Consider the following 17,911-nt stretch of genomic DNA (forward strand, 5'->3'; position numbering starts at 1 on the left):
TAAATTTGTAGATAACTTTACAGCACAACTTACTTGAAGGAAACTGAAGCACTAAGATCTGAGGAGGCTTCAACTCTTCTGAAAATATGTTGTAGATTCATTGAGAAAGCACAAAACACCACATTAAAGGCAACAAGCATCTCCTGTTCTGCTTGATCACTACTAACCTCAGTGGAGAGATAGTTATCCAAAGGAGAGCAACTGTTTGCACTGCAAAAACCTTTGCATGTATACAAAGGGAATGGTAGGGCTATTAACTTCTGCTACCTTTGAGAATCCTACCCTTCTTTGCTTCAGCTAACCTGGGCTTGAATGATAAACAGGTGACAGCTATCAAATTATGAGTGTTATTCTACCACCATACTATTTCTGAAGCTTATAACTTGGGGGAAGACTCAGCCCTACTTGAGCTGTATAGGTACCAGTGGTTTCAAGGCCACAGATAAAATGAAACCAACTGAACGAGACTATCAACATTATGTCAACCTTCTCCATAATCTTTGCTCTAATCATCTCTGAAGTCATAAACATGACTACTCTGTACCATTTCAGATTGCAAGTAATGAGTCTTATGATTTAACATGAAAAAAAATCCCTACACATAAACTAGTAAGCTAAGGACTTTGACCCAATGTGTTAAGGAATCTTTTTCTCTCTTATGTGACCCCATCCCCATTTATATTCTGAAGTAATATAACCCACACAGTTCCAATTTTCCAATGAGATAAGAGCTTTACAAATGTGCAAGTCAATGGCAATAGTCTACTCTTCTAGTTAGTCATAGTATCCTCTTTCACATAATACAAATTTCTATAAATAAGTAAACCATTTAGAAAAATCTGCCTTTATAACTCTTAAATTAAGTATTCTAAATGCCCTTTGCCCAGCAATAGGTACAGTTAGTAAAAATGTTTAGGGCATAAGGCAGATATAATAAATTAGTGCCCACCTGTAATCAATTCCTTAATTATAATTTATAGAGAAAAACCACTAGGTTAATTTACTTATATACAGTACTTGAGTAAACTTCCCTCTTCCTAGTTTTCTTCAAGCACATCAGGACTGAACCCTGTTTCTATGTCAGTCTCTCAGGACGCCTTTATGGCCAGTTCCTCCTTGATTTTGCGCTGCAGTAGGAGTGCAGTGACAGCACTGCAAGCAACTAAGCCAAAAAAAGAGCCACAAGACAGGATGATGGAAAGAGATCCATGTCGCTTGAATAAGATATCTTGACTGTTCTTGTAATCCAAGAAGATGGCTTCCAATTGTGAGAGTGTGCAAATAGCAAGGAATGTGTGAAAAATTTGGTGGGCATGACCAACAATATCACAGGACCCAGGGAAATATTTTTCAGGAACTGGACAAGAGAAGAAATAAGCACTGACTAGGAAGAAAAGTATCTGGAAGGTGTGGTACCAAGCAGCCAACTCCTCACAGCCTTCAAGGTGGCACATAATCACACGGTGGGCCACGGGACTGATGTCCAAGATGAATGCCAACCCCGCTGGGATCACTTGACATACTTTCCTCATGATGGGGTATGGGCGCCGGTAGCGGTACTTGGCATAGCAACAGCCAGCACATGACAGCCACCCACAGAAAGCAGCTGCTGGCAAGAAGAAAAGCCAAAATTTGTCATACCAGGCTTGGTCAGAGCTGTAATAGAAATGGGCCAGGGCACTTCCATATTGGTAGATGCTGACGCCAACATAATCCACAAAATAGAAAGTATAGTGTGATATCTCTGACTTGGACTGCAAGAGATGAGCTAAGAGGCTGCATGTCAGATATGTAACAGAGGAAAGGACAAAGATGAAGAGAGGTAAGGAGCGGATCTCCAGAGACAAGCCCTCTGCTTCAGCAAATACATTAAATCTCAGCAGCACTGCCAAAGCAGCCAGAAGGTGAGTCCAGACATTAACAACCTCATTATGTTTTTGGAAGAGACTGAGGAAATAATAGCGCCAATCCTGACCTATGGGGCGATAGCCAGCTTGGATATAAGGCTCCCTGAAAAGTTGGGGCACATCAGATTCTTTAACTGTGCAAGGCATCTTGGGAAAGCCTTCTTCCAGGAGCTGAGGAAGTTGACGGAGTTGTTGTCCACTGATGGACAAGGTACCGATCCGTTCTAGAATAGCCGTCATCATTTAAATGTTTCCTGAAATGATAAGAACGTGAACATGATTAATAAGAAGGGAAATGAAGAATACAAAGAGGCAAATATTTACAATCTCTATATGCTACCCTGTTTAGAGAAACTATCCAAGTTAGGCCCTTTGGACAAACAACTGGAGAAAGAAGATGGCAATAAAGGTGGTTTGATGGGACTCAATTAGAATTCAAAAATTGCATTCCTAGCTTTCATTTAAAAAAAGAAAAAGAAAGAAATGCTTGATCCATAGTGGTCTCTTTCATGTTGTGTTGTATTATAGACCTATATCATAAATGAACATAAATGGATCTAATTGAACAGTCAAGCTGCCTTCCTTGCTTTTCGCAATACAAGTTGTTTTCCACTTATTAATCAAAATTAGCATTATTATTCCATTTTTTTAAAGTCGCTTGATTCCGAAAAGAATATCTGGATATATTACAGCCATTGTGAAATTAATATAGTTGGGAAGTGTATAACTTGAAGCCCACAGCAAAGTTTTAAGAAAAATAAATAAAAAAACCACTACCATTTACATTTGTGACTGTTGCACCAAAAAAAAAAAAAAGTACTGCAGCATGTATACAGCATGTATACTGAAATTATTTCCATCAGAAAATAATGCCAGAGAAACAGCCAAGTAAGGGTTTTCAAACCCTTCAAACACAGTAGCCCCAAATTATTTCCACCTCCATCTCCAAAAATTACTTCCATAAGAAAATACGGTATTATATCATCAATGTCCCAGTCTTACATAATAATTATAGTGGTATTATAGTGGTAATTATGTAATATGTATCCAAAATAATGCTGCATCCCTACATGTCAAGAACAAGTTTGGTGAAAGTTAAAATGAAACAATAATGAAGATTGAAATCTCAAGATTACTACATTCAGTACAAGTAAATCACTGCAGAATTCAACATCCTGAGTCCAACTTCTGCTTCAAATACTTTTCAAATATTCCCTATTTACCAAACGTGCATAGGTTACTACCATGTATTGAATCTCAGAGTCAATAATGACTGGAGCAGTGACTAATGTGACAGTCTCAGAAACATAAAATGATAGCTGTGCAGATATCTCAGTGACAAGCATGGAGGATGGATTCTTGTATTTCTAAAGGTTATGTTTTAAGCACGATGCTAGATGGTATGGACATATCTCATAAAACCATGAGGAATACTTAAGAGAAATAAGTTCGTTGTTTGGAAAATAAGAATATTTCTTCTGATCATATCGTTGTGTGATATTCTTGTTCTTGAGTTTTATATTACCGCTAATATCTCAGTGCTTTCTACACTGACCTCAGTCTCTGGAAGTTCCTTTCTGAAACATTCACTTTTTGAATAGTATCTCATTATTAGATTTCCGTAAAAGCATTCCATCTTAAAATGAGAAAAGACTACCTACTCTATTTCAATCACAGTGTAACTCACCATTCCCAATTAAAAAGGTCTTCAATACAAATAACTCAGATTACTTTCAGTTATTCCAAGTGATATTATCCTCCTAGCCTGATTTTCTATTTTCATGTCTTAAAGTTCAGCATATACTACTTGCACACATTAAAGGAAATCCCACAATGATTTTTCTTACATCCATTTGTTTTCTGGCTTTGTAATACTGATCCTCTTCCATATAGCCAATTTCATTCATTCAGCACTAAAAAAGAAATTAGATGTGATACTGTAATAAATGAGCTTGGGAAACAATGCTATTTTCTATCCTTAATAGATGCAAATGGTCCTCAATTTCATCAGAACAGTAACACTTGAGTGGGACAGCTCAGCTCAACTCCTTCCTCCCAACTTCCTACATCTCTTCCATTTACTATTAGTATCTTCCTACATACCTATATACACACATGAAAACTTACTGGCCCCCATGAGAGATTATTCTTGGATAACAGCATATGGGACAATTTTTGCCTCGATTATTCTCCTCTGAGTTCATTTGGTTCATGCCGGATGTTAACGAAACAAAAACACTCGATTACTAAATACAAGTATGGGAAGATACTGAGGTTGGCCCAGAGGATGTAATTTTAATCACATGTTAAAAGTTCCTAAAGTGTTGGGAAGACTTGCATTCAAATACAGATTAAGAGGATTGCATCTGCTACACTCTTCTCCCTTCAAATTAAAAAAATGCCAGGAAGAATTTTAATAGTCATGTTAAATCTAATTAAAAGCCGAGTTTAAAAAAATCAGATACTGTTTTACAGCGTTTATTTTAAGGGCCATCCCTCTGTCTCTTTTTCTTTCTCTCATGTACTTATGAGGCTCTTTATATTATCAAAATACGAGTATGATAAAACAAATTATATACAGTTAGCTTTACAATAGAATCATAGATAGACTGAAATCAAGAAGGCGTTCCCATTTTTCTTCTTGCCCTCTTTTGTACTCTCATTACTAACAAAACAGTAGATGAAACATTGAAGAAACATCAGTTAAATGTTCCTGCACATTACATTTAGTGCATTTATTTATTTATTTATGCATTACACTTAGCTAAGTGTAATGGCTTATATCAGAGAGATGTCCAAGTTTAATTAACAATTTGGATACAGATAGAAAAACAGACCAGATCGCAAAGGTGTAGCATTCTGATCCAAGATTTCACCAAAAGGAAGACACCAGGGTAAGGTAAAAAAAAAAAAGAGAGAGAGAGAGAGAATGATTTATTAGTTTGTTTGTATCTCACCTTTATTATTTTTACAAATTACTCAAGGAGCAAACATATCCAACCCATTTTCCTCTTCTTATTTTTCTTACAACAACCTGGTGAGGTGGGTTGGGCCAAGAGAGAGTGACTGGCCCATTGCCCAAAGTCACCCAGCTGGCTTTGTACCATGACACCTTGCTTCTAATCAGGGAATCATTTTACCATAGTTTTCCAATCACAGCACACTGGTGGAGGGATATTGAAGTAATATACTAATATAGTTCCACTCTCTGTTTTTAATAGTTTTCTGTTTTCTGAGCAGAAAAGTCTATTAATCAACATCCATTTTTCCTTATGCCAACCTAACTTATCTTTAGTCTTTTCCTACAGCTAATAACTTAGAACAGAAACATTTTTCTGTTATACAGTACTTTCTATAAGTATTGAATCAGCAGTGACACCACCCGGCAGACTTTAACCAATCCAGAAAGCTACAAAGGAATAGCCTAGCTAGCACTTGAATAGAAAACCACTTTGGGCAAGAGTAGGAAGTCAGGGGGAAAAAGTCCTGCAAGAAGGCAATGCATGATGACAAGAACACTGAACAGATGTGTCCATGTAAGTCAAGCTCAACTTAACTGAGACTTCACTGAGTTTTTTTACTGAATTATACTGCATACCAAATATTTGTTCAAACTGGTCATCAAACATATATTTCTCAATAAAATCTAGAATGTTTATCCATTATCAGATTCCTATACTTCCATAGCCTAGTGATGGGTAAGATGTGTTTCTTCATATGTAACCGGCTTTGAACTCCTCCTGTCAACTGACTCTAGCTATCCTCAGTAGGCTGAAGAAATCTGGAGTCTATCAACAGGTGCAACTTCTTCCACCTTGCAGTAAATAAATGTATCTCAGTTTCATCTCAACTAACAGGATTCCAGGTATATCCTTCCTTCCTTCCTTCCTTTCCTTCCTCCTTCCCTCTCTCTCTCTCTCTCTCTCTCTCTCTCTCTCTCTCTCTTTCCATGAAATATTTTATTTATTCTTGAAGCATACAAAATTTATTATGCTTTTTGTTCTGTAATTTCTGGACCAGCAAGATGAATTTTCCAGTTACGCAAACTTCAATTACGGTAACAATAGTAAACAACAATAATTAATAAGCATCCTAATGTCAGTATAAATAAACTTTTTAATAAATAAAAAATAAGAGAAAGTTAACAAAACTCACAGATTCCTTCATGCCAGATTCCAGGCTACAGTATTAGAAAATAAGAAGTTGTCTCATTTCAGCTGTCATGTGCCAATGACGAACAAAGCAATAGGCAATTAACATTACAGAAGGAAAAATCCTTGGTCAGCATTTACTGTTCCACTTCTACAAAGCTTCTATTCTCTTCTTTTCTGTGTGGGTGTAGCATTTTGCTGAAAAGCTATATTCAGTTTACAGGGCATGTATTTCAGCCTCAGTCACAAACAACAGCATTTGTATGCAAGTTGCCTGGTAACTCAAATGCAAAAAAAAAAAAAAAAGCAGGCAGGAAAGGACACTGTCTGGTGCACAAAATTAGTTTTTTTAATATCTCTTCAAGTACACTTTTTTTCTTTTTTTAACCACATTACAATAGAGGTTCTAAATAAACACATGTTGATTTTTCATTCCTGCACAATTGTTTAATAATGAACATTTACATAAAAAGAATTGAGTTCTATATTTGTACAAACGGTGTCCATTCAATATATTTTCATGCTATCATTATGCTAATTAAGAGGAGGGATAGTAATACAGGTCATAACCATTCACCCTTCTCTTTCCTGCTATAGTAGATTCTGAAAGCTAATATTTATGGCTCAGAATTTATCCATTTTTAATTTTTAAACTGTTCCCAAACTTTCCAGTTCTCTACTTTTATAATTGGGAACTGGAATACTTTTCTCTCCAACTTTTAAAATAGCTGTAGGAGAAAAATAAATTTGAATTCAAGTAATGAATGCTTTCCTTTATTTCTTCTTTTTATTTATAAATATTTTAATTTAGAATAGAATAGAATAGAATAGAATAGAATAGAATAGAATAGAATAGAATAGAATAGAATAGAATAGAATAATAACTTTATTGTCACTTTGAATGTATGCTAATCGGCATACATTAAAATGAAATTTTGTTGCATACAGCTCTCAAAAGGGTTACCACCTCCAATATACACAGCATAAGTATGACAAAAATAAATAAATAAATACAGAATTATGCATATGCCCACATATATTATATGACACAGAGAGACAACAGTTTAGTTCGGATTATGTATACATGTGCATAGCGAGAAAAACAAATCTTGCAAGTTTACCAGATGGATGGCATAGGGAAAAAAACTATTACAAAATCGGGTAGTCCTGCTAGAAATACTTCGAAACCTCCTTCCAGAGGGGAGCAAAAGAAACAGACTGTATAGTAGGTCTTGGGGTCTCTAATAATGCTTTGAGCTCTAAGCACATAGTGTTTATAAGTAGCATCCCGAATACCAGGGAGCAAGCTTCCTATGATCTTCTCAACTGTCCTTACCAATCTCTGTATGGACTTTCTCTCTGAGGCACTGCTGCCACCAAATTAGACAGTGATGCAGTTTGTTAAAATGCTCTCAATCGTGCCTCTGTAAAAAGTGGCCAGGACAGAAAGAAAGAGATGTGGTCTCTCATCTGATGCAGGAAGTGCAGATGCTGGTTTGCACGCTTCACTATGGATAAGGTGTGGAGAGACCAATTCAGATTGTTAGTTATCTATACCCCAAGATACTTAATACTGTTGACCACCTCTACAGCTGCATCCTTGATACTGAGTGGAGTATTTGGTCAGACATTGCCCTCATGTGTTTATGTAATGAGTCCAGGCTAATTCCCTACTTGAGCCCTCCTCCCAACTGGGACAGTTGCTCTCCAACATCGGGATATATATGTCCAGGTGCTAAATATTTACACACATATTTATTTAGTCATCCTATTTATATGGCTGCTCATTATATAAAACATGATTCTGGGTGACATACAATAAAAATCTATAAAATAATAATATAAAAACAGTCAACAATTAAAAAAAGATTAATATTATGATGAAATGTCAATCCAAGAACAATAAATTGCATCTCTATTTGCATTTTGAATATAGGTGGCAACCTCCAGCTATTATGACTTAGTATCTTTTTTCCTCCTTTTGAGTGAAAAAGAGCATTATTCTTATACAGTAAAAACTTGCTTAATGTTTAGTAGTGTCACCAGGAGGCAAATGAAAATGCCCCAATGGATTCAGTTTTGCAAGCTGAGTCTCCAGATCAGAGAATACAAGAAGTGTGTCAATTTGTATTCTATACCCCCAAAAGGGGAAACAGGATTGCATATATTTCCTTCAATCTAACTAGCATTTCTTTCAGCTCTATTAACCAACTTTGTTTCTGAACCCTTAGCTTGTGTAATCAGTGAGCTGCACTTTGCCAGAAAATGAAAACAACACACCTGTTGTATTGTTCAATAGTCAAATCCTAGACTGTGAACAGGGTTGGGAAGCATTTTGAAAATTAATGCCACTATTTAACACTGAGGATGGAGCACTTGATTTGTTTTTTCTAGATGTTTGATCATATTAAAAATCAGCTTATTTTAGGACATTTTTTTTATAATTCTGTAAGAAACAAACTCAGCATGATGGGAAATTGTGTCAATATTTCATCATTCAGCCACTAAAATTCAACAGAGAAAACTTCAGCAACAGAAAATAAAGAAGAGCCCAGCACCACTTGCGGCTGAGGAAGGAATCAATCTTCCCCTATGTAGCTCAGAAAAGAAACACAAGTAGGCAGATGACTCAAACAAACTCATTGCAAAATGTATGAGGTTTTTTCACATAGCAAGAAAATATGCTCATAATGGTTTATATTGCTTCTCAGCCTTTTAGCTACCGTAAGATCAAGTGTAGTATATATCAATTAAATACTTTTCTGAGGAGACAGGGAATGATGAACACGATGAGGTAGTGCTGAAGAGAATTTTCACAGTTCACACATTTTAACGAAAGAAAAAAAGAAAAGAAATATAAGCAACCCCAAGAACTGAAAAAATAGGATTCTGAAAAATGCAAGCAAAAAGATGTAAATGTAAAAAAAAAATGGGGTTTGCGAAAAATACAAATGAGAGCAACAGTTCACTTGCAATTGTATTTCACCACAGGATTATGTAAAATTCATTCTGAGGCTCCAGAGAACAGGAAGGAAAGGTCCATACCATATGCAGAACCAGTATAGCTAGCAAATGGGAAGAAGCAAAGTAAAACCTCAGCATTCTTTACCAAATATTTCGATACACAATATTATCTGGCAATTGTTTATAGTGGGGAAAATCCTGTTCCATAAATTTTACAGAATTTTGCAGAATATTTTACAGAATATTGCAGATTTTTCAAGGATTAAGGAACTCTGACATCCAAGACAAACTCTATGCCTATTGTCCAAAAACTGCCCAACCACAAAAAGAAAAATTCTCATTTGGATAAATATAATTTTGTATTGTACTGAATAGGGTAGTGATGGAGAATCTTTTAGAGGCCGAGCGCCCAAACTGCAACCCAAAACCTACTTATTTATTGCAAAGTGCTAGGGCTACATCAGCATTGTGTTGCTCTCAGGAGAAGCAGGGGGCGTGGCCCACTGGGTGGGCATGGCCACTGAGTGGGCATAGCTGTGGTGGTCACAGCTGCGGTGGTCACAGCAGACTGGGTGAGCATGGCCGGGGTGGGTGGGCTGGGACCAGGGTGGTGGGGACTAATTCCTCGCCATCTCCAGGGCATTCCCAGGGGGCCAACGCCACTTGCTTGCTCACTTCCTGCCCTGTCACTTCCAAACGCCACATGCTCGCTACTCTGGCAAATTCTGCTGGGGCGACAGTGTGTGTGCCCACAGAGGGGTCTGAGTACCACCTCTGGCACACATGCCATAGGTTCGCCACCACTGGAATAGGGAGTCCTATTTCCCAAGCTAGTATCTTTCCAGATGTTTGGAATTTCAACTCCTGAAATGTTCAAATTCCAACAAGGCTCCAAAGTGAGGAATGTTCTCCCTTCTAATTTTACTTATTATTCAGTCATTTGTTTGGTGATTAAGACAAAAACATATAGAATATAGCTTCATGTATTCTATATCTACAATCCACTTTGTCCATCAATAATTATGTTTACACTGAGAAATCAAAAACTAATCCAAGCTGATTAGTAGTTGAGGGGATGGATTATGAGCAGGAACTATATCCTTGTCTATCCTCAAATGTAGAAGCTTCCTGGGTGACTTTGGAGCAGTCACACCATCCTAGATCACCCTAAATCATGGGTTGTGGGGAAAATTCTACAGTATGTATACCACCTTAACATACAAAATAAAAGACAAGACATAAATCAAATAAACTTATTTACTGCACAGTAGGAATCCATTTTCTTGTAGTGCTCCATGCTCTCACATGAATTATGCATTAGGTACCCAAACAGTTCAAGCTTCATTTTCCGGAACTATTCACATCAGTCTTTAATGACTTTCAAATCTCGACTCTGCAAATTAAGATTGTTCCTGAATTTTCATTCAGGCTCGTCCATTTTGCACTAGAGATTGGGAGTAAGGAACAAGAATTACTTGGCACTAAACTGTCTGGAATCAATGCCAGAAGCATAAACAAACATTCGTTGTCCATGTGATAGCAATAAATTTTCATATTTTAAAAAATTAAAATATGTTTATCCTTTATCAAAGCCTTTAAAAGCCACTAAGGAAAATTTAAAAGACAGTATAAAATTAAACAACTTTAAAAAATTAAATTTAAAATAACAAGTCATAAATAAGACGCTATAAGAGATTCAGGACAGAATAGGAAACTCAGGTTTAGATTATATACTAAAGAACAAAAAACTACTAGAAGTAAGTAAAAAAATTAGAAGTTTTCTACAATCGCAAAAGAGAGGAACATTATAACTGTATTTAACTGATAGGATTAATACATTGGATTTCTGTTCATGAGTAACCTCCAAATTATTCTTTAATTAATTATTCTTTTTTAAAAAAGAGTAATATCCCAACACAATATTTAAAAAAAACAATCCCAAAATCCCCAAACATTGCAGGTCATTAAAAGACCCTCAAATTCAGTGAAGAAGGAGCCAAATTCAGTGAAGAAGGAGCTAGATCTTTGGACCAACTCAGTTCTAATACAGATAGCAAAAAAAACAAAAAACAAAACAAAACAGGAGCATATGAACTGATGCTGGCTCTCCCAGCTCAAATCCACTCCTTTGCTTGCAACTTATTTCCAGATCCAGGTTGAATGCCTAACTAGCTGAGGTCATTTCATTGACTGTAAGTTGTTCCCCAAATCATACTAGCAGCCATTACAATTGTTACTTTAAACTCCTCACTGTGGATTTTGCTGGAAGGAAAGACTAACTCTTACCCTTTTACCTGTCACCAAGCACCCATCATTGAATTTCCAAGCCCCTATGAACAACTAAGATGCAAGACTGCCAGTTTAGCATAGTGCTTAAGGCACTGGGCTAGAAATCAGGACACTGTGAGTTCTGAGTGTCAGCAGTCTCTCTCAGCTCTGTGAAGAAGACAATGGCAAGCCACTTCTAAAATCTTGATAAGAAAAGTGCAGGGACTTGTCAGGAGGCATTCCTGTGGCTAATGAACTAAAAGGAAGAACGATGAAGGTAAAACTCCTACCAAGGCTGCATTCCTCATCTCCACCAGAGTCATCCAAGAAGTCCTTCTCTTACACTATTCTGGATAGAAATTATCACAGCTCTGAGTAGTAGTAAATCATATTATGCAAGCGATACTTCGAAAGGATTTCCTCGAACATGCCCGCCTGTAATTGCAAAGCCTCCTTGCAGTTTTCGCCTGTAAATTCTGAATTCTATAAGTTGCTCGGGAGCCGTCAGGGCGAAGCTGAAGGAAAGGAGGGTTTATACCCTCCTTATACCTGGGCAGACCAAATCGCCCAAAGGAAAACGGGGGGTTTCATTGCTTCCCCATATTTACTCCGCGGGCTGCCAATTTCTTCCTTATCCCAAACCGTTGCAAGAACTACGTGTAAGCAAAGCATCGCAGTTGGAAGATGTAGCGGCATAACGTCACCGCCGCCCACGAATCCAAGACACAAACAAAACACACGCGGGCGCGCGCGCATACACACGCGCGCACACACACGCACACTCCCACCTAGAAAGACGAGTCTGCCGGGAAGAAAACAAGCAAGGATCTTTTGCATCTGACGAGCACGAAGAGGTCTCCTTTCAATCAGGAGCTAATTTGTTGGGCGGGGGGAGGCGGCGGGCAGGGCGAACTGAAACGGGCTTGGGAGACCCAACTGCAGTGAGCGTGTTCCTCCGGCTTCAGGAGCGACAGGGGAAATTGGCACACGCTCCGAAGCGCTGCCTCCAAAGCTACCGGGGCAAATGAAATGCAACCCAAGCTTTCTCCGGAATCCCGGTTCAAACACTCACTGAAAAGTACCCCAAAGAAGCAGCGAGATTACGGGCACTTCAGGTCAGATGACTCGCCATCTCCTCTGGGGACGACGGATGGAGGGGGAGACTCTTGCTCCAGTCGCTTCATGCCAGTCTCCCGCTCCCGTTTCGTCGAAAGGCTGTTTCCTCCACCCTCGCCATGCGCAGCGCGATTCTGGACAAAACCGACCCTGCGCTTGCCCCGGACTGGGAAAGGCGAGGCAAGCGCCTCTCGCTCTCTCTCTGCCTCCCTCCCTAGTTCTTGCAGGGATGCCGCGCGGACTCGGGGCCTTGTACGGCCGCCCGGGTCTCTGAGCTGCGCTGCGTCGGGTTGCGCTGCACACCGACTCCTCCCACCCGCCTTCCGACAGTTGCTCCCCAGTCCGCGAAGACAGGAAGGCGAGCGACGCTCGGAACTGCCACCTGCACCGGCCGCCACGCGCGATGAGAGCGCCCCGCCCCTGCCTCAACTGTCCCTTCTGTCGAAGCGCACACCTGCAGGTTCGCTGACATCTGGCCCGGCGCTGCTCGGCTGAGAAGTTCGCTAAACGGGGACCCGCGGATGCGTGGAGTTCTCGCGTTTAGAGGCCTATCCGGTGAAATCAGCCGGAGGGGGGGGGGAGGATTTATAGCGTTAAGCTGTATAAGATAGGTATAGTGACATATGTCCTTTATTGTAAAGAATAGTCCTGTATTTCAGAAAGTAGTGTTTTAGATTTATTTGCTTCTCAAAAGCTCACATTTGTCCTTTGTTTTGGTCATTTCACTTTTACAGTATATAGGGTCCCACTTAATGCACAGTCTTTCCCAGTCATGTGAAAAATACGGATATTGAATTGTCTTTTTAAAACAAATGTACACATACGCTTTGATTTCACATATTTATATTAGAATATGGAGGTTTGCACAGTTTTTTTTCTTGAATTAGCTGTTGAATTTTCCTCTGTAAAGAAAAGTTATAAATATAAACATTTTTTTTCACTGTTATAAACCTTTTTTTCAGATTTGCCCCTTTTGCAGGTTTGTCCTTTACTTTTTTCCAAGAAAATAAGGTCACCATAATTATAGGAGATTAGAGGGGTCTTGTGAAAGGCACTGGGGGATGAAAATTACTCATATAATCAGAGGGAAGAATGGGTTTTTCTCAGAGGCACTAGTATGTAACACATACTGTAGTAGGTGTGATCGGGCACTAGCACACTGTGGATTAATTATCAATCAATCTATAGAAATAAAAATGTAAATGTTCATTTGTTCAAAATCTTAAATCTCCGAAAGTTCTTCACCGATTGCTTTGAAATTTTGACACAACATTGCATTCGAATACGCGCATGTTTTTATATACCTATATTATATACATGTCACACCTGTGACAGGTAAAAACATGCTTTTTTGAAAAACAGCGTCATCTGTTGGACGTAAAAGCAACACACACTTTTACCAGACTGAGCCACAGCAACGCGTGGCTGGGTACAGCTAGTCTAAAATATATTCATATATACAGAGGGGGGGAGCTGGGGGAGAGCCAATTTGATCTTGTGGATAAGGCACCAGACTGAAACCTGGAGACAATGAATTCTAGTCCCACATTATGCATGAAAGCCGGCTGGGTGACTTTAGGCCAGTCTCTCTCTCACACATCCCACAACATGCTTGGGCAACAAGCCAGTGGTCAACACTTGGTTGATCCAAAAAAGCAGATTCTCATTTTCTCTCTCTCTCTCTCTCTCTCTCTCTCTCTCTCTCTCTCTCTCTCTCTCTCTCTCTCTCTCTCTCTCTCTCTCTCTCTCTCTCTCTCTCTCCCCCTCCCTCCCTCTCTCTCTCTCTCCCTCCCTCCCTCCCTCCCTCTCACTCTCCCCCCCTCGCTCTCTCTGTCCCCCCTTTTTTCTCTCTGTATTTCATTCAATCCTGTTCAAATCCCAGAGACTGCCTGGACAACTCCCTGCAGTTTTTTAGCAAGTTTTTTTGGAACTGGTTTGCCTGTGCCTTCCTCCTAGGCTGAGAGAAAGTGCTTAGCTCAAGGTCATCGAGCTGGCTTTGTGACCAAGATAGGACTAGAACTAAAACAAACCTGCATGCCTAGATACATACTTAGAAGACCATTATCAATATTTTGCAATCATGGAGAGAAATGTGAGCTGGATACTGAGTCATAGTTTTCCACAGACACAAGCAGTCTAGAAAAACATTCAGCTTGGCACAGTAAAAGTTGATTGTCATGCATGATGTAGCATTTGAAATAATCACATGTTCATTATTTCTTTACGCTGTTAGTACTGTAAAAGGTGTGCTACTTGTATTTTTCCACAGTTAAATCTTCAATAGCCCCTATTGTATGTTTCCAAATATCTCTTCAAATCTAATTTGTAAGCTCTGTGACAATAACCAGCAATCATCAGCATTAAAAGATCCACAGGGAGGAAAAATACTAGGACAATCCAAGCCTTTGATCTCTTATTAGACCTTCAATATCTTTTGAATGAATTTATATTTTAATTTCACATGTGAAAAGAAAACCATCTTGTAAAATAAAATCCTTTGATGTTCTAAAAAAATATATCGTATGTTTATTTGGGACGTGAAAACGGAGAGATAGTGTCAATGTCTCCCACTGCTGAAAGTATACTTTTAGTTTTTAATCATTCCTTTCCTTTAGCTATAGGGAAAACAATATTTAGCAAATAATGCTGAAATGTGGAAATGAATCAATTTTTAGCACAATGGAAGTACCTGCCAAAAAATAAGGCTGATGTTCCTTCCTAGATAATATTCAGTAGAGCATGACATAGCTGCTTATCTTTGGAGTTCCCAGGTAGAGGCGTCTAATGTATTTTGTGGGTTGCTGAGCATCTATTTGTAGTTATGATTTTAATTTTTTTTAGTATATATTGTCCAGAATCACAACTATTTAAGTTGGGTGGCCATGCCAATCTCATAAATAAATAAATCTTCCTCTTGTATATAGTTTTCTTGTCTATCTATGTTGAGTTTCTATTTACACAACAGAGGTTTAAGAGTTTCCTTGAGTTGACTATGATTTTACAAACATGTCCACATAGTTATCTTAGCAACTGTGCAGGTTTATCGTTATATCTTGGATATTTTTAACTTCTAGTCTTGCCTGTACCGTCATCCCCCCTGCACATCCTTCCTGATGTGACCCTGCTTGGCTTTTTCAGGATCATCAAAGTTTGGTTAGATTCTGTTTTCATCAAATGTGAGCAATGTTGAGGTGCCATTACATGTCCCATCCTTCACATGGGATCCTCTTTAACATGTAAAGGATATCCTACAATTTGAGATGAAACAGTTTATGTCCAGGATGTGAGGGGTCTGTAGATATTTTCACAGCCCTCTTTCTGGCTCGTGCAGCATACAGGTTCTCAATGGAAGGCAGGCTGGTATCAATTGTTTTATCTGTAGTCTACCTATTCTTTGAAGTCTGTGTTTGTCCTGTTTGGTTTTATGGCAAACCAGACAGTTGTAGACGTGCAAATGACAGACTCAGTAATTCCTCTGTAGAACTATATCAGCAGCTCCTCGGGCAGTCTGAGCTTTCTGAGTTGGCGTAGGAAGAACATTCTTTGTTATGCTTTTTAATGACATTTTTGATGGGAGATTATAGAATCCAGAAACGTGAAGGTTTCTAATGTTGATACTGTGTTGTCTAGTATTGTAAGAGGTGGTAGAATAGGAGGGCTTTTCTTAAAATATATTATTATCTCTTTATGATTGTTCCGGATGCACCACAGGGCCAGTTGTTCAACTTCCCATCTGTATGCAGATTCATCGTCATCTCAAATGAGACCAATGACTACAATGACTATTGTATCATCTGCAAACTTCAGTACTTTAACAGAGGAATCATTGGTATATAGAGAGAAGAGTAATGGAGAGAGCACATGGCCCTGAGGGGGAACTGTGCTAATTGTACAGGTATCCGATTTTGCCTAGCTTCACTTGCTGCTTCCTGTCTATTAGAAAGCTTATAATCCACTTACAGGTGTGGTCAGGCACAGCTAGTTGAGTCAGTTTAGTGAGAAGAATATCTGGAATGATAGTATTGAATGCCAAACTGAGGTCTACAAAAAGAATCCTTGCATGAATCCTTGGAGATTCAAGATGTTGATATAGTGCAGTGCCATATTAACAGCATCATATGCCGATCTCTTTGTGTGGTAGACAAATTGCAAGGGGTCTAACAGCAGACCCGTGATAGTTTTCAGGTGGACCAGCACTAACCTTTCAAAGGTTTTCATAACTACAGACATCAGAGCAACCGGAAGCTAACAGTTGTTGACCTGGGCTTAATTCTAGGACTACAGGCTAGACTGGAAAGTTGACAAAAATTCCTGGAAGAAAAGGCAAACCTTCTCTGTAACAGATCATTTCTGTGACTCAGCAGGGTGTTGTCTTTGCCTTCTTATCAATTCTAAAATCTTGCTTGCAAAGTGTGGTGTTCTTCTTGTCATTCCTTGATACTATACTATAAGGATTTTCTTACATCAGGTATTTTTTCCAACAAAATGGAATAAATCCAATCATCTGAACGTTTATAATTATCGATGACATTTTGTGGCATCTACTCAGGCAGGCAGCTGTCGGCCTTCCTTAGTTTTACTATGATTTAGAAAATTACATTGAATCTTTATTGTAGAGATTATTCAATTCACAAGCAATTTTTGAATGTTTCAAATATCCTGTTCGCCATTTGAATTTTTTATAGGGTTTTGAGTGCTGGAAAGAAGACCATCTCTGGCTAGTCTGTCTTTTATTATTTCCCTGTATGATGCCTGGGAGACCTACCACATTCTCTACAGTAATATACTTTTTGGCCCTTGGGTATCAGTGCTGGGATTCACACCCCAAAAATGGATTGGCCATATCCCTGCTAATTCTTAACTTTCCATCTAAACCCTGGCATTCATTCCCTTTTCCTAACATGTTGTCTATTAGCCAGTTTCAAGGTCAACCAACAATCACAATCATTTCAACTAAAGGTCATAGAACTTGACTCTAAGCCATTTGTTCTTTCTTACTTTTAGTTAGCTCCTTAGTTTTAATTCCATAATTTAATTTCTTACTTTTAATTATTTATTTTTAGTTCCTTGGTTCCCTGTTATTATATATTCCATATTGATGGACCTGTTCATTTTGCACCAACAGGTGGGAGATGACTAAATAAGGAACTTGGATGTATGGTCTTGTGATTATTTCAATTAATTGAAATTATATTTTGATACCAGGCTAGTGTACATTCCTCTGAAGAAAGGTCCATGCCTATATATCCAATCCATGATTACATCAAAACTTTCTATTAATAATGTAGTATGGATCTCTGTATAATTTGATGGGAGAAAAGGTCATACGTCGCCCCTGAATGTGCAGGGCTGTCCTCCAAAATAGGAAGGGTGGAGAAGAGGACAAAGAAGTTGCAAAATAAGATAAGATTTAAAAATTAAATTGACTTATCATATTAAAAATTATAATGCACCAGCTTTGGGGGGAAGATCTAGGGGCTGTACACAAAAGTTCATGGGGCATGT

General features: G+C 38.6%; 1 protein-coding gene across 1 annotated transcript; it reads right to left on the minus strand.

Annotated features, from left to right (window-relative positions):
• Positions 1 to 541: 541 nt before the first annotated feature.
• On the minus strand, positions 542 to 12,569 carry PAQR8 (progestin and adipoQ receptor family member 8). The gene is made up of 2 exons (XM_015813763.1): positions 12,363 to 12,569; positions 542 to 2,161 (listed from the first exon to the last, which is right to left on the minus strand). Exon 2 carries the CDS (start codon positions 2,148 to 2,150, stop codon positions 1,089 to 1,091), a length of 1,062 nt encoding a protein of 353 aa, XP_015669249.1. The 5' UTR covers positions 2,151 to 2,161; positions 12,363 to 12,569; the 3' UTR covers positions 542 to 1,088.
• Positions 12,570 to 17,911: the final 5,342 nt, after the last annotated feature.

The sequence above is a fragment of the Protobothrops mucrosquamatus genome, unplaced genomic scaffold (assembly GCF_001527695.2).
Source record: "Protobothrops mucrosquamatus isolate PMUCROS unplaced genomic scaffold, P.Mucros_1.0 scaffold192, whole genome shotgun sequence".
NCBI classification, from domain to species: domain Eukaryota; kingdom Metazoa; phylum Chordata; class Lepidosauria; order Squamata; family Viperidae; genus Protobothrops; species Protobothrops mucrosquamatus.